General features: G+C 45.6%; 1 protein-coding gene across 7 annotated transcripts in view; it reads right to left on the bottom strand.

The window, feature by feature from the left end:
• TENM4 (teneurin transmembrane protein 4) overlaps nt 1-21793 on the bottom strand; it is a 1681110-nt gene that overhangs the window by 24106 nt on the left and 1635211 nt on the right. For all 7 annotated transcript variants that reach the window (XM_080576311.1, XM_080576312.1, XM_080576313.1 and 4 more), the window contains 3 exons: nt 18896-19773; nt 8041-8213; nt 3465-3700 (listed from right to left, as the gene is read on the bottom strand). In XM_080576311.1, coding sequence (XP_080432437.1) covers nt 3465-3700; nt 8041-8213; nt 18896-19773 — 1287 coding nt within the window. The remainder of the gene's footprint in view (nt 1-3464; nt 3701-8040; nt 8214-18895; nt 19774-21793) is intronic.

Raw genomic sequence — 21793 nt, 5'->3', positions numbered from 1 at the left:
ATCCTGGAAAAGGCTCTGAGAAGCTCCTGCAGAAAGCTTTTGCCCTTCAGGGCATTTGGCAAGGCCTGTGATCAGCACGAGGCTGAGCCAGGGTAAACATCAATGCACAGTTCACAGTATATTTGACCTCCCTTTACAGTGTGTAAGAGACTAAACTTACCCCGAAAATCACATCCTTCTACAGTACTTCCATTTAACCCCTTGGTTTGCTCTGGAAAAGCACGAGCACAAACATGCTACCATCTCAGATCTCCCCAAAGCTTCACGTGGAGCTCCTTTAGCTTAAATGATAATTAACCAGCATGCATTGGTCTCTCTGGGAGCGTGAGAGCACAAAAAGGGTAGATTTCTCATAAAAAGGCTGTGGCAACCTTCAGCAGAAGAGCACAAACAACACTTCTGCAGCGAGGACTCCAGGAGCCAACAACATCCATGTGACAAATGGTACCCACAAAGCAGTTTCGCCTGCAAATTGTTGAAATTATTGGGGTGGCCTTATCCAAGCCTCAGCTCCTTGTAGAAGTTCTGGAGATGATGCTGGACTGTCCTCACTAGCAAACACACCAGGAACATTATTGGCCTATCCCACAGGACCTCTCTGGTCATGTTGGCTCTGGTGGGTCTTTGGGACACTTGGTCTTGGTGCCAATGTTAACCTGGTCTTGGGGAAAAGGGACCAAACTACAGCAGGAGATTTCATGGTTAAATAAATAAAGCAGCTGAGCCAGCAGCTCTGTCAACTGTCCTATTTGCTCCATTGCCAGAGATTACATCCTTCTTTATTGAAAAATTCATATTTGTTTTAAAAAACAAATTTTTTTTTTTTTAAAAAAAAAAGGAAAGGAAAGAAGGAGCTCTGCTCCTTGGAGCAGAGCTTAGCCAACGCTCTCACTGCAGATGGGGTCTGTGTTGCTGTTGGCTTGTCAGGGGCTGAATTTGCAGCCAATTAGCGGAGATACCTCGCTGCTGGGTGGGTGGATCAGAGGACTGCAACTTTCCTTCCGTAGGGTGTGAGCGACATGAGAAGGGAAAGGGGCTGCTTTAGCAGATTTGTGCTGCTTCAGTGCTGCCTGCTCAAGCTCAGCATCAGGTCAGCATTGCTGGGGCTGCGGAAAAGACATCGTGGCTGGCCCCTTCTGCCTTCATCCATGAAGAAGTCCCTGCCCTGTGCCTTATCCCTGCGATAAACACAGGCACTGTTTTATTTCCTAGGGAAGGTTGAGGAGGCAGCTGAGCAACTGGCATTATCGTGCCAGGAGCTGATTGAGCTCATGGCAATGTGTCATCAGTCCCCAGGAACACCCTGAAAACATGGGTCACGACTCATAAAATATAAATCCATGTGATGGCAGCTGAAAGGATGCTTTTAGCATTTAGCTTCCTTTGGAAAGGAAGGTTTTAGGGGAACTCCCTCTTTTACAGCGGCCAGATGCTGTTCTCCCCATCTCACAGACCTCAGGGAGAGACGCAGAGCTGCAGCCCTGCTGGGTGTGCTCTTTCCCTATGCAGCATCCTTTCCCCCATGCCTTTGCTGCTGTCTCCTGGGAGCAGCGGGGTGAGGGGAGAGGGAAAGCGGTGATTTACTCACCCAAGGCAGAAAACGATAAAGTTTCCCCAAACGAACAAAAACATGTTGAACTGAACTTCCCTAAGCTTCTCCCTTGCCAGAGAAAGCAGCAATTACTGGTGCGAGGGAAGAGGAGAACATGACACGGAGAATATGTTAAATGCCGAGCAGTCCCCAGGGAGGCAATTAGCACCTTGCAGGTTTATGTCTTAGGGGTGCAGATGCTGCCGTGCAGGTACAGACAGGCAGCTTAAAACTTCTTGTTCACCCTCAGCTCCTTTGAACCCCTGAACAGAGCTGTAACCGAGTCCTTCAATGATGTAAGATGCTCTTCTGCTTCACTAGAAGCAGGGACAGGCCCCAGTAGGCTCCAAATGTGAATAAATGCTGGCAGATTTATAGGGACACGAGTTACCAGCCTGAAAACTCATTTTGCAAGTGCTTTTCCAAATGCAGTACAATATAAAACAAAGACACATTCTGTGTTTGAATCCGCTGTGAAGATTTTGGAAGATAAAACTGACACGGGCAGCTGAGCTGCGGCTAAATGAGTGGAAACTGCTCTGAACACCAAATAGCTGTGCCACAGCTGCAGATTTGAGAAGGCTGTCTCCTTTCAGAGACACACTTGTCTGGTCATTTCATTGGTTATTAAAAAAAAAAATAAAATTAAAAAACCAACCCAAACCAAACAAGAAGATTGATGCCAACTGATCTGCAGACATCCAGCAGTTTCCAATGAAGGAGCAGCATCGGCTTTCACTACTGTTTGCCCAGCTATTCTCCTGATGATGAAAAAGAGTGAGCGTGTGAGGCTATCGATGCAAGGGGAAAAGAGCAGCGGCGGGGCTGGGGAAGGTGAGAAGCAAAGCTTGACAAGTGTGAGCGAAGAGAGCCGGGAAAAATCACACCACGGTGGCAGAGGTCACGCAGCGGGGAATAGGGAGAGGTGGAGAGCAAGGACTGGGAAATACATATTCTGAAACCACAGCATTAATATTTACTGCGAAACCTGAGTGTGAATAAATAGCTGCAGTCCCTTGGCCGTGGTAGCACTGCCTTTTTCTCTGAGAGCCTGAATTTGCCAGGCGCTGAGCAGCTTCACATAAACCCATGACTCTGAGAGCAGCAAGGTGTAGGGTGAGTGTGCAGGACTCGCTGTTATTACAAGTTCCCCACCTTGCCTACAGTTAGCAGAGGAATTATAGGCTTACTGGGCAAGAACTTGAAAAAGCCCTGACGAGTCTGTGGCGCATGGTGTGGAACAATGTTTTCAAACCACGTCAGACTCAAGCACAGAAAGAGCTAAGCACTCAGTGGGGAGAGAGCACCATCAGGCTGAAGCTGTTGATAACTCTTCACATCAGGGAACAAAGGCAATTGCCATGCGATGCCCTGCGAGCCCAGCTCTTCAGCAGGTTCAACAGATTAGCAAGTTTCAGGAACGTAGAGAATTTCCTGAGGCTGCACAGTGAACAACAAGGCTTACAAAGCTGTCAGTGCTCAGGTCTACTAGCAGTACAGGTAGAAAATACCTATTAATTTCTATTAATTGGTGTAATATTTAGTGGTTACGATCGTCTCTTGCTTGCTTGAACAGCCTGGTGGTTAAAGCTGCAGTGTCTGGTAGGAGGTGATGCATTCCCAGTGATGCAGGGGGCTCAGGGAAATCAGCAGTCCTGTCTGTGACGGCTGAGGCAATGACAGCACACAAGAAGACATAAGGACACATCCAAGCCATAAAGATTGTGTCACTGGGGATGAACAGCTCTTTCTCTGTCCTGCAGCCTCATCCTGGTTGCAGAGAGTAGAAATCAGCCCTGTCCCTTTCTGTCACGAGGCTGGGGACTGACGAGATGGGAAGCAGAGTCCAAAACTGCTCACGTCTCTCACTTACCCTCAGCCGACGTCCAAAGACGGTGACCTGCCCTCTCGCTTGCTCCTTCCTCTGCCTCCACTCCACGAGGTTGAGGCCGTTGTCGATGGGCAGGGTGACGTTCCTCTTGCCCACCGTGGGGTTGACGGTGCCGGCCAGCAGATGCGGCTCGGTCTGCAGGGCCACCTCCATGCCGTTAGCAAGCATCAGCCTGAGCGAGCCATCGGAACCGATGTAGTAGCTGTTTCGGACTTGGTCTGAAGACAGAAAAGAGATCTTTTAAAGTGGCTGCTTGGTGATACAGCAGATCATTTCATTTGCTCCCTCATCCAGGCCTCACCACTATTTCTGATGGTTGCAACTCTGTGGCTCACCTGTCCTGCTCACAGTGAGCAAATCAGTGAAAACTGAGGTGAACAGTCGTTTTTTCATTCTGATGAGATTCTGCAAGGCCTCAAAATCTTGCAGAAAAATCTTACACAGGTTTAAAAAGCCACCAGTGGAACAGCCCCGTAATACCTTATCCAAGGACAAAGGTTCAAACTTCTTCCTTTAGGCTAGGATAAAGACCTTTGCTAAAGCACTGGGTGGTGAGATATTTGTTTTAAACCACAGTCCTGCCGAAAACTTTCCACATTTTTATATCCCAAAGATCCCAGTTTCACTACAAAATACGAAAAAGTGGGGCCACCTCCTTTTCTCAGCTTACTCCCTATCTCTCAAGGGACAGGAAATTGCACGGCAAGTTAACGCTAACCAGTTCCCCAAACGACAGCCAAACACTCTCGCTTGGGAAAGCTTTCAGGAGGCAACCGAAGACCTCATGTTTGGAGAGAAAGCAGAGGCACTAAGCTCCCACACATCTCCGTACATCTGTTCTCCGCTAGCTCCTGACAGATCAGCGGATTTGGAGGCCAGGATTTGGGATTTCAGGAGCAGAAGAGGAGAAGAACAATATCCCTTGCACATCCTTCAGGAACTAGGCAGGCTGAAACCCTGTCCGTTGAAACTCCAGCTGGCATTTCTCTCTGCAGAGAGGAGCTCGTGAAGGGTAAGAAAACATGAGACTTGCTCAATGCAGAATAGCTTTAAAAGTGCGTTATACACAGAGTGACTTATTTGAAGCTCTTCAAAAGCTGGAAAATATTACCATTTCTATTTCCCAGGCTGCCATAAATACCTAATTGTGAATAAAAATACCCATTAAAAATTGATGTCAATTGTTTTTCCGTTCTGAGGCAAGTAGGGTTTTGTTCACTAGTTGTTCTGCCATAGCTCAGCAGGAAACGAGGTCACAGCAAAATTACCATCTCTCGTCTAGCTGAAATAGATCAGCAAAAAAAGAAAAAAAAACACAACAGAGTTTGGTATAATTAGGGAAGGAAACCTGACACCAGCTGGTCGCTTTTATTGTGAGGCTGATCCTGGTGCTGCTGGAGCCAGCTGGAGTCTTGCCACACTGATCTCAGCAGGACCACAACTCAACTTACTGTACACAGTTAACCTAATGATGGTGTGAAATTGCTGTGGCACCGGATTTTGCCACTATAAATGTACAGCAGTGATCCACAGCACAGATTCAAGCATTTTGGCTACACCATTGTCTACTCAATTTGATGGTCTTTTGACCCAGACTCCAGAAAGATTAGACTTGTGAACACTCCAGTCTTGATTCTCTAAATAGAGAGAAAGAAGACAGTCTGCTGGCTTTCACTCTTTTGCTCTTAGATACTTGGCCTTCTGAAAAAAAGTAGTAGAGATCCACTTTAATTCAAATAAGTGAAATACCTCTGCACTACAATAAATCCCTCCTTCCTTCATCCTTCACCATGAAGCAGGGGAAATGCTCTCTGGAATTCACTGGGCATGTGGTGTTCCCTTTGTGTCACACTGGCACCACAGAGGGGTTATGGTGGATTGCCACCAGCAGTGTGAGAACTATAAATCCACTACTTTCAGGATTTCCCCAAGAAGAGACTCTTCTTGGGTTTGGATGGCATTTCTCAAGGGCTACATGAAATCCAGGTGCCACTGGATGATGTATTTTACAGTGATTTAGCTTAGTGATATGGTTTAGTGGAGTACTTGTTAGTGTTAGGTCAGAGGTTGGACTTGGTGATCTTGGAGGTCTCTTCCAACCTAAATGATTCTGTGATTCGGCTCTAAATTTGTACTCTATTTTGACCTTGAAAAACTACCCCCTTTGTCAGCAGTCTACAGGGCAAAATCCCACAGAATTTCTGTTGGCTATACAGGCTCTTAAACCCATCCTAAAGGAACACTTAATCTTCTGGAAATGCCTTCTCAGTTCTCGTCAATGTTCCTTTTTGGTGTCCTACCATATGGATCCACGTGGGTGCATGTTGGTCTTTTCTGACAGCCCTGACACCCACTTGGTTAAGGCAGGTGGATGTTCAAAGCTTTTCATGGTGCTTAATTCTGACCTGGGGGTTTGAGGGCTGGGCAACACCCCACCTCGTTGCGGATCTCATCCTGAATATGGGGGATTGCTTACCTTGGGACAGAGGGTCCCAGTAGGTGACGGGGGGTTTATGGATGAGAGTCTACAGTTGTGAGTCCTATAACTAAGGATTTCTGAGTGCCTGAACTGTAACTCCGACCAAGAACAACAGAATTTAGGCATTTAAATACCTTCGTGAGGTCTGTTTCTGGTCTCTGTGTGGAGCCATAAAATGTCTCCATCACACACTGACTGTAGCCAGAGCTTGCTCAGTGTGATACAGGTTTCCTGAAAGGTTTGCAAAGGATTTGTGAAAGCTGGCCAGAGCTGTGAGCCCTGAAGGAAAATGCACATGCACCTCTCATGCAAAGGGAATCTGCAACGTGTATTTTCCCTTGAGAACAACCAAGCGGGCAAGACGCTCAGAGACCTTGAATGGCTCCAGCTCCTTCCACTGGAGAGACACTTGGAAGGTAAATTACATTTCAGCTGTGCTAAATACATCCCTGGGTAACTCCAGTGGCTCTTGATTTAGTTTCTACAGTGATGCCATGAACAAACAACTGGCTTGGTTTGGGAATAATGCTCGTGGGAAAGCCACCCTCAGCAGGTCACGGGCCACCTCTGCTGCGACATTATCCAGATCTTCAGTTTTAGGTAAGTGCGTTTCTTCAGACCCAATGAATTTTGTAATTTTATACTTCTCAAGATGGTTAAGCTGTTTGTAATACTGCGTATCCCAACGGCAACAGTGGCCCTGTGCTGGAGGGCAGTACAATGAGATAATTGACCGTGGCACCATTATGTAACTGTGCCTTCAGCTCTGGATGTATAAATCACATTGCAGTCAATTATCTCACTAAAGGGCCCCCAACAGTGGGCTCTATTGCTTAATTAGGCTCTTGAGGTGAAGCCAACCTCGTGTCTGTGCAGTTGCCAGACATCTTAATGCAAGTGGATGGGATGGGGCGGAGTAGGTTGGATCTTGCTCTGCAGACTGAGGGGAAGAAAAAGAAAGTCATTGTGCTCCCCTACAGGGATACTGAGCACAGCTTGAAGGGGCTGGCACCCTCTCAGCTGCCTTCTCCAACGGGAGGAAAGGCAGTGTGAAGGCATAGTAGGCACTTTCTATTAGGAAAACTTGCTTTTATTATAGGGAGGGGGAGGGAAATGCACGTCCTAGAGACATGGGAACAAGTGGGACTCTGGAACACGTTGGTCTCACTTGGAGCACTTTGTTCTTCACCAGGGGAAATGATGTTTGGCAGCCTGTAGCCATTAGGCATAGGCTAAGAATGAATGAGAAATGGGGAGTGAAGAAAGCTAATGGTTTGCCAATCCTTTCTCTTGCTCCTGGCCCCGGGGAACAGGAGCGAGGGACCCTCAGGAGGCTTCCGCCTTCAGAACCTGGAGATCCAGGTTGGCATGGTTTGTGCACTGCAACTTCTGCCCTTACCGGTACGTCAACACGGTGCTACACCACTCCTTATACCTCTTTCCTTTCCCACTTCATCACCTTTTCCTCCACCTCATCAGTCCTCCGCTTCCCCACCTTGCCATCACCAGCAGAGCCGTGCTCATTTCCATCAGCTGCAAATCAGTCCCACCCCTGCTGCCCACATCTCCTTCCTCCGTCGTGCCTCTCCACCCCAGCCTTTCAGCTCAAATGCAGACATTTTGGGACTGGGACGGTCGTTTTTTTGGATGCTGCCCTCTGACTATTTGAAGGGCCAGTGAACAAAGAGTTAGAGAAATCTCTGGTAACCATCTGGAAGCCTTTTCCAGGGGGAGAGGAACTGCTAAGTTGGAAGCCATAAAGAGAACGAAGCAAAGGGGGTTGGATGGAAGCACGGCGAGATTTACGCGCCCCTTTTTGTTATGACAATAATGGTAATGATGATGGAGGACTACGCTGCACGGCAAGGGGACTGGCTGAGAACGAAGCAGAAGACAGCTGCAGAGCAACTCCAGAGCTAGGGAATGTGGCTGAGTAGGTGCGAGTGTGCGTCTGCCCCAGCACATGGGGAGCTCTGGGGTGCTGGGGATGCAGGTGGCAGGGATTATCAGGACGGTGCCTGTTTCCTGATGGGTAATCCCATGCGTGCAGCTTGGGAGAGGGAGAGGGGGCCGACTCACCTTGGAGCAGGGTGTAGAAGGCTCCCGACGCCGACAAGTTGGTCGTTATTGTCACGTCGTCCTTGCTGGAGGTTTCCACCTGGACGTGCACGGAGCTGTCAGTGTCGCTGCGGAAGCTGCTCACTTGGCCAGTGGGGAAGGTGACGTTGGTCAGGCGGCCAAAGCTGTCGTACCTGAAAGGAGGATGGAGGGAAATCAACAGCACGAACAGAAGACTGGGACACGCTCATCATCCTGCAAAGCAGAGACCAAGTCTTGGTGTCTTCAACCAGATTTTTCCCAGACAAAACCCCGCTATCTGTCAGGACTACCTGAACTTTTTTTTGGCTTTATGAAAAGAAAATTACGGCTTTTAGCTGAAGGAAATGAAGCAAAGAACAGAAAATGACTAAATAGGCATTAGCCTGTTTTTTAACAATATCTTTCTGATACTTATCACCTGCACTGTGCTTCTTGTTTATGTCAGAAAGACTTTTATTTCCCATTCACTGTGCTGTGACCTGTGGAAAAGCACTGCTCTGCGCATCCCGTCTAGCAGAACTAGAAGTTTCTGAAGACCGCCAGCTTTTTGTACGGTTGTGTCCTGAGCTCTTCTGCATTTTTTTCTATCCTATTTTAAAAGCTAATGTTAAGGTAGAAGCAAGGACTTGCCAGATTGGCCACACCAGATAGAAAACTGTCCTTTGTGAACACGATGTAGGGCCCTGAGCACACAGCTGAGACCCCTGTCTCTACCTTTTGCTGTTCCTAGGACCATCTGGAAGGACCGATTTAAAAGCACAAAAAAGCAGGTCATTTTTCACCCCTACCAAGCCCTTGGCTTTTCCAATGAAAGACCCAACACGAGCACCATCTGGGAAGGTTTCTGTGATGTGGACACCTGTCTACCAGGACCCAGATGAAATGAACTACACACACGCTGGTCTCACAGCAGCTAGCTAGCCGGGGGGTTATTTTTTTATTTTTCAATAAAACGAAGAAGCAGACAGCAGTGCCTGGAGGCCTTCTGAACAGAAAATGTTCCTTCCATTCGTGACATTTCAAAAGAGTTACTCTTTTGGGTAACTGGCAAGGGACTTTTGGAGGTAGGCTACTGCAGAGTGACACGGAGAGCAGCAGGTAGATCTGTGGACCTCCAGGCAAGGGATATGTAAATAGGTAGGGAGAAACAGCAGCAAAAAAATCAGCAAAAGCCATCACTGCTAAACATTTGACTTTTTCATGTCCTTCCCAGGAGAGAAGGGCAAGAAAGCACATCGTTTGGGGATGCAAAGCAAATGGTGGTTGAGCAGGGAGAACTCATTCTCCTGCAACACGCAGCAGTGAACCTCTGATGGAGCACAGCTCGGGGCATTACTCCTCAGAACGATGAAGTAACATAAAAGATATGTTAAGGAAAACATGGTTAGAAAACACGACCTAAGAGGGAAAGCCAAAAGAAACGAGCTGCTTTAAATGAGAGGAAACAAAGAAGTGGGGACATGCCAGCCTGAAATGGTTGTTCTGAAGAGGTTTATAATTTGTCTTGTCTACTGAGGGTGTGACAAAAGGTACAGGAGAGGTTCAGGTCAGAAACTGGAGAACATTTTCCAGGTCCATGGTTGCCCCAAGCAGAGGAACAGATGGAGCTCTGGACACCCCACTGACCAACGCTTTTAAGAACAGGCGAGAGAAAAGTGTCAGAGAGGGTCTGGATGTGGTTGATCAGATATTGGAGGGAGCAGGTGGTTGAGAAGCTCTCAATCCTCTTCAGGATTACTCTGAGCTGGGGAATAACACAACAGACCCCATCTAATAGCATAAAACTATTCATGAATTGCAACTTAGGAAAGACCCCAAAACTGCCACTGGCTCTGCACTGTGCAGAAAAACAAGTTTGCCTCTTCTCTTCCATTCTCCTTTGTCCAGTTTTGTCCTCAGTCCTGGTACTTCACTTCTGACAGTGGTGGCAGTGACTTGATGTGAGGAAGGGCTGGCTGAAAAGGTGATTTTTTGTCACAGTTTAATGTTTAGTAAAGTGCCTAAATAGGTGAGCTCATTGCGAGTCTCTCCAGCTCTTGGCTTTGGAGACGTAGCCACATGAAGCTTTTCTTGCCCAGGAAGGTGGAAGAAAGCATCTGGCCATCCAGTGTCAGCCTATCCTTCTTGGGATTAGCCACGCATGGGGGAAGGAGCAGCCTTGCCTTTTCCCTCCAAGACCTTGGCAATCAATCAGCTACTTGTGAAGTGGAAAAGAAGGGGAAAAAATAACAAGACAAAGGGATAAATTCAGGACTGCGTTGCAGGAGGCTGGCAGAGACCAGCTAAAGCTTTTCCAAGTGGCTAGGAGAGCACGGTTTGGATCTAAACTGCATCTCCTTGCAAGTGCCAGAACTAAAGCTCTCAGTACCAGGGGCCTTGCTCCTTTTTTGCCGTTGTCCTGTTTGCTCTGAGATGGGATGCAGCCACGCATCTCCTCCTAAAACAGTATGAAATCTTCAATTAAACGCATCAAGAGAGATATCTTTATCCCATCTGCTGAGACAGGCCACGAGGGACATGATTTAGTCTCCCCCTTGAGCAGAGAGAACATTGGTATTGCTAAAGGTGTGTTATGTAAAACCCCCATTTTTTTCCACCGTGACACCAGTAGACCCATATATAAAACAGTAAGGGTAGTCTCAGATCCCAAATGCTCTGAAATTTAAGGAAGATGGGATCTGAATTTAGCACCTCTGACTTGGTGTAACTGTAGGGAAAGGATCCTGCTATGTTTATCGTTTTTAAGAATCAGCTGCTGGAACTGAGCCTGTTTCACCTCCTAAAAATAACGGCACGAATCTAGTTGTGCTGAAGTCTGTGGGGTGACTCTGGTGTAACACAGGTGTGAGTGTGAAAGGAAGCAGGTCCACGGATTAGGGAAAGAAGAACAGCAAGAGCCAGGATGGGGCGAGAGAGCGATGGCCACGTGGCTACTATTTCACTGAAGTGCTGAGTCAATGTCCTCTGAGTCACAGGATTTATCCAAACTGAATGACACTCAGCATCATGCTGATAGCACAAAACCTATCTTCCATGCAAGCCCTACTTACAGCTCAAAAAAAGCCCTCACAAAGCCTGTGGATGCTCAGTTTAACAGCCCCAAGCAGCAGCAGACATGCAGATCCTTAACTCTTATTTATTCCTGGACATCCAGCCCACAGCACCCTCACAAATGGTCCTCCAGTGCTTGGTAAAGGCCGCTCCTTCCTTTAAACAACCCTCCACCCCACTCCCAGCAGCTTTGGGCTCCTCCACGATGTCCCCAGACACCTCTTAACATCTCTCCTGCCACCCGCTCGGCACTACTCGACTTCCCCAGCATCCTGGGGATCAGACAAGGTACCTGCTCACGTACGTTTGCAGCCTCTCATCCCACTAAACGAGAGCAAAAGCTGATTTTTTGCTATTCCACAGTGGTGGGATAGCGGGCAAATATGCTGATACCCTCTGCCTGTGCAAACTGGGTTAAACAGGAAAAAAAAAAAAGAGAGAGTATGATGGTGCCTAAATCTCTGCATGTGTTTTTCTTTTTAAGTCAAAACGAGTACAACAAGCATAATTTACATGGTTACATTTTTCCAGCCGCACAAAACTCACACGCCAGGGGAGAAGTTCACCAAGAGCATCCATTTGGGACTTTGTGTCCCGAGGAGCAAGGCTCATTTTGGCCCACGGCAGCCTGTGATGGCATGCAGGAATCCGTTTAAGATGCCTGCACGTGTACATGAGACTTTTGGCACCTCCTTCGTCACCACATTAGCCTCTGTCAGGAGTAACCCGAACCATCTGTGCTCCCTGCGCCTGCTGCAGCTCTGCCCAGGAGCCAGGCGGGGACCGTCGGAGCGCTCGCTTTGGGGTGACAGCTCACCTAGCTGCAGCTGCGAGGGGGTCACGCCTTGCAAGGGGGGGGGAAGGCAGCACAACTAGACTGCTCCGGTTTTAATTATGGCTTTTAATTAGCGGCAGATGAAGTGTAAAACACTCACGGCCAGACAAAAGCTCCTTTTAGTGCTGCGGTGGCTGTGCAAAAGGAGACACACGCGGTGCTTTGCTCTTGGCAAGCAGATCCTTTCCTCTTTTCTGTTTTGGTCAGGACTGGAGCATTTCCCTCTTTTCCCCCGAATTCGAGCATACGGCACATACCTGATGTCATCTCTCACACCCCCGCAGTCTCCCCGGACACACGAGCTTGAAGGCTTCAGCATCCCAAGCAGATAATGTGCTTAACACGTTAAATAATTGACATGGCTGTGTCCATACCTTCTATCCCTGCCTTCAGCCCTACAAAGGCACTTAGAGGACTCATCCTCAGCTTGGAGAGGAAGGCCAAGCGACTGCAGATATGTGCCCTGGTATTTGGGGTAAGATAAATCTCTCCCAGTCAACTCATTTCGCAGCTAAGCCCCCCTGGGCCAGGTTTCCACAGCCTCGGGATTTAGGCGTGGGCCAGTTTTCATCACAGCCTGAGACTTCTGTGTTCTCCAAATGCTCTGAATTAAGGAAATGCTGAAACATGGGAGTGCACGCGCAGCAGCCACTCGGAGCAATGAATTCATCACCTGCTAACACAGCTGCTGCCTCCCATTCAAACCTGCTGCACAGCCTCAGCGTTCACAATTACAGTGACAATTATTAGGCCAGCAAAGGAAGCTGTTGCCATCCATTCCCAATTGGAAACGTATTTAGCTAAGGTTCAATGCCCAGAATTAAAATGGTATTTGGTGCTTATGAGGCCTAATTGTTAGCTTGTAAACATTCAGAGCTTTCATTTATCACATTACCATTGTGTAGAGACCTGGGCCTTGGGAATTAAAGAGAGCATCCTAAGTACCGTCTATTCAGAAATCAATTCCTTGCCTGAGCCTCCGAGTTTCCTCATTTTAGCTTTTTCACATTTCATCAGCCTTTTAAAACTACGAGTCAAATAGATTGGAAAAAAAATCACTGTAATAATATTGCATTTAGTGCCAAAGTGTCCTAATGTACTTTGCAAACTATATTTTGTGTGTGATTATACAGCCGTGCACCCGCCGCCTCTCAACAAGCCTGTCTCTTCGCAATTTTTCAAACAACATTAAACACAACATTAAAAATAAATCCATAATAGACAAACCGATACTACTCAAATATGTATGAAGGCGAGTCCTCTCCCTAATGACACAAAGCCAGGCTGCAGCCACTGTCTGCAGAGCTTTCTGGCTGCCCAAACCAGAAGATGAAGACCTTTCTAGCTGCGTTTCAGGCCAGGCCACGGGCTCCAAACATGACCTCACAACTTAGCGAGAGGACTGGAGAGGTGTTGTTTTATCTTGGCACTTACTGGAGTTTCACTGTAGCTTCTGCAGAGGAACAGTGAAGAATTGGGTTATATTATCGTGAAGAAATTGTGGAGCGAAGAAAACTTGCTAAAAGAGGCAGAAGAGGAGGGAGAGTAAAAGTGTCTCGTGTTTCTTTTGCTCCAGCCTGCTGCAGCCACGGGAAGAGACCCTCACTTGAACTACGCTAAACCAAGGACGCCACCAAATCCCATAAATCTCTGTGTATGACCTGAGATATCAGCTGGTGATAAAGGGATGTTATTAATGCAGCAAGCTAGCTTTTCTCAAAGTCAAGAGGTGGCTGCTCCTCTAAAGGTAATGAGTGTTATTTATCTCTGGTTTTGACTACGAGAGAAGAAATTGCACAGCTTTTATGCCACCTGCAAGGCAGATCGAGTCTGGGTTAATGCTTATCATGGTCATTCTACCCCTGTTTTGGTGTCCCAGTCACCCAGACCAGAGCGTTGGTTCGGCACCAAGCACCACTGGTGCTGGGGTGGGACCTCTGCTGAGTGCTGGGGGTGTCAGGAAGCCATCCAAGGTCCTCCCGTGTCCTCAGCCCAGCTGGCTCCTACCTTCAGACCATTATAGGTTTGGCAGAGTTTGGTCCTCTATTAAACACCTTCCTACATTACGGGTCAATGCTTCCCTCCCCTCCCATCCAGAGATCTGGCTCCACGTTCCCCTTTGCTCTCTGCCATTTCTTGGTCAGCCCATGGAAAGGTTTTGAATTCGTGGGCTTGACTGCAGTGATGTGTAAGTATTTAATTCTGCACCAGAGGAGGTGACCTTCAGGACTAATTGGGCACACAAAGGACCTAAGTGAAAGAGCCTCATCTGGGTTAAATAATGCATAGAAGGTTTGACTTTGGCTCAGAGGGAAATTGAATTAATGTACAGTGATACCATCTCCATGAGCTAATCAAGATAATTGCCATATTCTTGATTTAAACAAATACATTAAAAAAAAAAATCCAGATTCTGAAGTAGAGATAAACAGCAAGGGTAACCAGCTCAGTGAAGGCTGGTAGCGATTTTTTCATGTCAAGTGGAAAAGCAGCAACAACAAAGCAGTCACACAGCATCCTTTGTCTTTGACTTGAGGAGCTGGACAACGAGAAGCTGTTACCCTGGCAGAGCATCCAGATCAACCTCCGTTGCCACTGATTATCACTGTCATGGGTTGAACGGGAAGGCAAGTCTTTAATCTGGTTACTGGACAAGATGAGCTGTCCTGCATTAATTGACAGTGAATGTCAAGCCCTCTGCGGAGGCAGAGGTCTATATAATACAAAAACCCTCAAAGAAGTCCTAGGTAGGTCTTTAGGGACAGGCTAATTACTGCAGGGAGCTAAGTTTCACTCTCAGAGGAAGGGGGAACTGCATGCCATTAGATACTGAACCTTGCTCTGTGCTAAACCCAATCAAGCAGGACTCTTACAGCAGGTGTTGGTGTAGGAAGGGTGCAAGGAAGAGCTGCAAGTGCTGTGAGCAAGCCTGCCACCCCCTGAAAACAGCACCTGTCTCCTTCCTGAACCCCTGGAGGACCTGGATTCCCTGGTTTGCCTTCTGCTGCGGGGTCAACATACCAAACATATCCTCTTCTCTCCTCTCCGGAGTCTCACCAATGTGTCCGTATATCACAGCTCTTTGCAGCTGTACAATGAAAGCTAAGAAATGCCCTGGTAAGATCAACAACCAAAGGAGAAGCAGAGATGCTGGACACGTACCTATGTAGTATTGTCACTCTTGCAACACCATCGCTTTTTCATGTTGGGTATCTGGTTTTATGGTCCTCCACAGACAGTAAGGTAAAGGTAAATCTTACAGGGATGTTCTTCATGGGGCCACTGGTGCAGTGTAAACTTGCCAGCTGAATTTATGCTTATCCTTAACTTTTAAAGCAGTGGTGCCCATCCTGCCTGGGGCCATAAACAACTGTTATGTGCAGTGAGAACCATCAAGCTTTTCCTCAGAGTCAGATCTGATGTCTTTATTTCCTCGGCTGCAAGCAAAATGGAAATAGGGGCTTCACCTTCCCCCTTAGCCAGGACTGAAAACAACTCAGAGCACCTTCCGGTCGCTCATGATCACAGGATTTCTCTAAATCACTTAAACTTCCCCAGTGTAAATTTCCCGATGTTCTGATAGAGAAACCAATAACCTGCAGGTTTCAAACATCAATTTGTTTTACACCATCTTCTTCAACTTCTTGGCTATCAAGGAATTTACATTTCATCTTGCCATGCCTGCACTCATCCCTGCAGTTTGTGTTTGACTCATGCATATCTTCTGTCTAGAGAAAATACATCTTAGGGAAGGCATCCAGAGTTATGATTTAAGATACCGAGAAATGGAGAATATACTGCTTCTCACAGTTGGTCGCTCTACCGGTTAGCTAATCTCAGCCCTAAAAAATTACACTGTCCTGTCAACTTGAATGTCTCTACCCTTGCTTTTCTAGCCCTTTGCCCTTCTCGTGCCTTTCTCTGCTAGGCTGAGAGTCCTTCTGTAGGTGACAGTTTTGTGCTGACATGCTGTGGTCTGGACACTTCTTGTGCTAAGATAAACAGATCAAGTTTTTTAGTTCTCAAGCATAAAGCATTTTCTCCCCACGACTGCATTTTTGAACTGTTTTTTTTTTTTTTTTCTGCACACTCTTCGATTTTCCCCATCCTTCATAAACTGCAGACACCAGAACTGATAGTACTAGTCTCATCAATGTTGTACAGGGAGAAAACCAGCTCCCTTCTACTCACTAAAGTAGGGAGGGATGAGTAAACATATTCGTTTTATTTTTCCATCCAAGCAATGGGTTAGACAGATTTGCCATGGAAGGCTTCATGATTTGTTTACTGCAACCTCTGAGAGTCAACGCTCAGCCCCATTCTTTAGATGTGGCCTGTTACATTTGTACCTTGGCAGTAAACCGTGTGATAATAACATAATATGTTTAAATGAGACTTAATTTATCAATAAATCTAAGGATCTCACCCTTATTTACTAATCTTCTCATTTTACCAGTTCTGATTTTATATTTTTTTCCAGATTATGCACGCAAAACCAGGGTAGAATCAAGCCCTGCCAATTCACCCCAAACGACCCCACTGAGTGACCTCCTACTGCTGATTTCCTTTTCAGAGGAAGTTCTTGAGACATTTAATATGCCTTTTTCACAGCTGAGAAGAGGAGAAGACCAACCTAATGGACAGGTTGGGAAAGGATCAGATAGGATAAGACAGGCTAGGATAGGGTAGGATAGGCCGAGAAGTGACAGTCTTCAGTTCAAGCAAGGAAGACTTAGACTGAGCATATTAAAAAGGTATTTTGACAGTAAGACCAAACTTTAACAATAAGATAAGTAAAGACATTATTATCACTAGCAGTATTTATGAACAACTTAGATCACTTTGATAGGATCCATTTGACCAAATCGTAGATATCTGCAATGTAAACACCCCTGTCAGAGCTAATCATTCTGGACTGCCTTTATGGAGAGGAACTTTCAGGCTACTACTTGTCTCATTATATCCTAAAGCCACAATATCTGACATAACTCATCCGAAACTCACCTTGAAAGTACCTGTTTCTCTCCGCTGCCTATAAAGGGAGGCTGAGGTAACTAGTTCAGAGAGAGGCTTTTACGCTGTAGTTGTATAAAGTTACATCAGAATCTGTCAGGAACAGTTAAATAGAGATAACTGATCACAGGTTTGGATGAGATATCTCTGAAGACACATTCCCAACTCTATTTTCAGTGATGCTGTGCTATCATATAGTGCTAACTTGCTCTAGTCAAGATTTCCATAGCCTAACCACTGGAGAATACTGTCTTCCATTTAGCTCTAAAAAGCTTTCTTATGACTCTTCTGAAGTGCATAAAAGGACCAGAATGATGACTTTCACAAATGCTCTATTTTGTTGGATAGCGAGCTATAATGGATCACTGTTATAAATATATCCACAGACTAAGTTGGATTTTAGCTTCTGTTTCCTTTTATCTCCTTGATACTTTCAGTCACACTTTTAATATGCTTTAGGTAGAAATCTGACCATTAGTGGCTGTAATGTTTAGTTTACTTCACTGTCCATTGCTACATCTGTTTTCAAGCACAGGAACTATTGGGTTCTTTACAAAAAGAAAATATTGCCTTGATTTAGCATGATGGTCCTGACAATAAAGCAGGCTTCCACTCCTATAGAGAAAAACACCCTATCTTTCCTCCCTAAAGCCTCCCTCAAGCAAATTCAGTGTAAGAGATGGAAGGGTATTAACTTTGATTCACTGAAGAATATTGCTGTAGTAATTGCAAACAGGACCTTGATGGAATGCAAATAACCTTTCAAAAGATTCATCGCAGAGTTTCCATCAGTTCTTTTAGAGGCAAGAGCAAAGAAACTCAAAACTGGGCCTGGAGCATTTTAAAGGAAGAGCTAAAGCAACTGCACATCTAACAGATACGTGTGTATGTGGGTATAGCCAGCTTTCCTTCCCTGATTATCTCCTTTTTTTTTTTTTCCTTTTTTTTTTTTTTTCTCCCCAGTTTTTGTCTTTGTAATTTTGGGAACTATCTATTCTAGCCAAATTGGTCTCCTACAATGGGTCTACTATTATGGTATCTGAATGCTTCCATGTAACCACTCAAACTATATGGGAAATTATGCGCTAAAAAGAGCATTTCAAAAAGGCTGCAATTTGAGAATAAAAATGGAACTAAGGAAGAGGGGAATGGTTTCTCAACAGCAGGATGAATTTGTAGACCACCCTTCTAAAGGCCCTTGTTTGAGTAATCTATCTTTTTCCTGTTTGATATCAGAAGTATACTATCTTTATGGTCTTTACAAGCAGGGAATTGCTAATAGTAACATAAAATAAAAACACAAATCTTCGTCACTGCCATCGCTGCATTTTTCACTGCAACCCACCTTCTCTCTGCTCAAAAATTTGTTGGGCAGGGACGTTCTTGAATAGCTCTGAAATTATTTTTAAAGTTTAGTGGGGCCAACCACAACAGAAACAGAGCAGTCCATTAATTACAGAATCATTTTCTGAGCAAGCTGTCATTAGTCATTGTCAGTTGTCATTCTATATCAGCCATTTCAAACAATTGAAAAAAGACACTGGAGCACAAGAAGTAGGTGAAAAGCTGAGAAAAAGAGGATCTGATGGAACTTTCACACTCTCAGGGCTTTCAAAGCCAAACAAAATTCTCTGACATGCAGACTAAATTTCCAATCCCAACTATAGTTAAGGAGAAGCAGGTGTCCATATTCCTTAGCTGATTTAGAAAAGCTCAGCATAACCTCTGTCTGAAGTTGATTTGGTAGAGAGAGCTTATTTAAACTCTAACACACGTACATCTAATATGAAGTGTTTGTGTGAGATCTAATATTTTCTGTTCTGAACATTTTATTTGGACTACAGCTCTGTTCAGCTCTGTTAAAAATCTAACAAGTTTGCATGGTTCAGAGGACACAGAATGAAGTCAGCAGCATAATATTCATAATATACTTACTCATAAAATGTTGTCCAGCCATTTTCATTGCTTTTGGTGGCAAGGAGACCAGAGTTGCCGTGGTAAGTCATCATGGCCACTTCATGCCCCTGTGTGGTTACACTCTTGAGAGCGCTGTTGGTACCGATGGTCACCCAGTAGACTTGGCCATCAGGCACGACCAGCCAGAGTGGCATCCCCGTGGAATCTCTTCGGATGTTGACTAAGTTGCCGTTGTTGTCAGTGATCAGGGTTATATCTCCATCTCCAGAGTAAGTAAAATTGTAAAGATAATCTCCGGTGGTAAGGCTCTGAGTATAAAGGTGCTTACCACTGGTGTCAAACAAGTAGAGTTCCTGGTCTATGGGTGAGGATAACTCATACAGATTTTGCGTGTTGAGGAATGGTTTGTTCTTCCGAATAAAGCGTATTCGGATGTTTCCGAGATCGGCGACATACAGCTCTCCGTCTGCACACACTGCGAGGGAGGATGGTGCGTTGAGCTTGGCATCCTTGGCATAGCCATCGTCCCCCGAGAAGCAGTCACAGTTAGCGTCGTTCTTGCAGTCACAGCTGCTGGGTGCACCGGCCACGAGAGAAATCTCTCCATTGGTGGTGACCTGCCTGATGCGGTTGATCTTTTTCTCATCCGTTTCAGCAATGTACAGCACCCCGTTATGGGAGACGGCTAGGGCGGTAGCGGACTCCAGGGTGGCGTGGATCGCCACCTTGCTCAGGAGAAAGTGATCCATCCCCGGCACCTGGCAGTGCATGGGCCTCCCCGCCACTATGCGCACTTGGTGGTTCTCAGAAATCTGCAACACAACGTTGTTGTCGAGCACATAGAGCGAATTATCCATCGGGTTGACTGCCAGATCTGTGGGCCATTCGAGACGAACCTTGATGGTGAAACAACACAAGGAAATTATTACAATGAGACCTCTTTTCACCATATGATTGCTATAACTCAATCTCAGTGAGGATGTTTCAATGTGGAGTAAAAGGAAGAAGTGTAAAAGAAGCACAAATTATTATTACTGCTTATTATTATTACTATATGTGACCACAGAAGGCATCACCCTGGAGTGAATGAGTGGGTTTGGCTGCCTCTCACAGGAGGGAGACACACATGGACACCCACATTTTGCTTCATGGGGGCAGGTGATGGGTAGAGGCAGATGCTCTTCTGCTTTCATTTTACCATGAATTAAGATAAATTTCTTCTCAGAAAGAGCGGTCAGGCATTGGGACGGGTTGCCTAGGGAGGTGGTGGGGTCACCGTCCCTGGGGGTGTTTAAGGAAAGGCTGGACATGGTGCTTAGGGACATGGTTTAGTGACTGATACTGGTGGTAGGGGGATGGTTGGACCAGATGATCTTGAAGGGCTTTTCCAACCTTAATGATCTCTATGATTCTATTCTATGGCTTTTTTTGTCTCTCCACCTTGGTGTGAGGTGTCTCATCCCGTGCAAAGTGGCATCAGTGCCCTAGGAGCACAGGAGCTGACAGTGTTGTGCCAGGAGAATGGGAAATAGGAGGAAACTAGAAGTTTCAGATTCAAATGAGATTTCCCCTCTTTGAACCACCCTACACTCTTTGGACTCATAGAGCCTGGACCTGAGAGTGGAGACCTGAGACTGGGAATTTTGTTGCTTGAAGTGCTGTGAAACTGATCAGTCAAACAAAACAATGATCCTTCAGCTAAAGGATTTTCCAGACAAGTGGCACTGCTCCTCTGGGTAAATGACATGAAGAGATACAGAAAGCTGGCAGCTGCGTCAGCATTTGTGTACACCAAGTTATAACCACGTATTTTGTGCTTGATGCTGCAAAAATGCAAAAATAGCAAATCACAAGAAATTCAGCCTATTTCACTTTGTGAAATAAAATACTTATGTCTTTACATTGTTTTTGTTTTTTGTTTTTTTAATATATTTTTTGAACATAATGGAAGAATGGGTTCAAGTAATAGTGACACATTCCAGTTCTACACTGATAATCCATAGACACAAGTAAACTGAAGCAATGACTGGTAACATTACAAGTGAGTGAGTGCTAGAAGGTCTCTATTTCTAGCTCTATTTGTGCAAAATGTTGTCTTTTCAGGTGAGTTTACTCTTTCAGTTTTCAGACCCAAGAAAGGTCTACTAACAGAATTCAGGGTAATTTCTTTTTTTTTTTTTTTTAACAAGGACTGTGAGATTTTTTCCTTTTCTTACTATTTTATTTTATTTCATTTTTATATATAAAAAAGGTCAATGTTGTGCTGATGGGAGTCAAACAGTGCTTACATGTTTTCTTAATTGTGTCTCTTCTCCATAACAGAGGTGTGAAGTGGAATTGGAAATGAACAACCTTGAAGAATGCTCTTGGTCACCTCCAGGCAGTCTTTTAAATAGATATTCAACTAGTTAAAAAAGAACAGCTGTTCTGGTTATATCCTGCCTTTCAGTCAGCCAGGCAACTCGAAGTTAGAGCAGGTAGACTTGATACCTAGTGGTTAACTGAAGAACTGTCCACTTTGTGTCATTCTCCCATCTCCTGTGTATGTTTGTTTTTTTTTTTCCCTGTACCAAATGGCGCTATGGATGTGCTGTGACTGAGAGCTGTGGGAAGGGCACACATTTGAAACCAAGAACAAGAAGAGACCAGGTAAGAACTAGAGGAACACACAGAAGACTCACACTTTTAAAGCCTGTGCTTGACCATCTCTGCCACAGCCATGCTTTACTTTTGGTGCTTCTACTCATGTTTAAATCACTTTTCAACTTTTTTTTTTTGTTTTGCTTTGTTTTAAGAGCATCAGTTGCATGGTACTCAGTTCATTATCCCTTCTAATGTCTGGGCTTGTGAAGCTCAGTTTCATGGCTAAAAACAGTTCTGAGCTCTGCCTACTCTGATTCTCCGTTTGCAAAGTCT

This window comes from Anser brachyrhynchus, assembly GCF_964034855.1.
Source record: "Anser brachyrhynchus genome assembly, chromosome: 1".
In the NCBI taxonomy this organism is placed as follows: domain Eukaryota; kingdom Metazoa; phylum Chordata; class Aves; order Anseriformes; family Anatidae; genus Anser; species Anser brachyrhynchus.
This window is presented reverse-complemented; position numbering and strand designations above follow the sequence as displayed.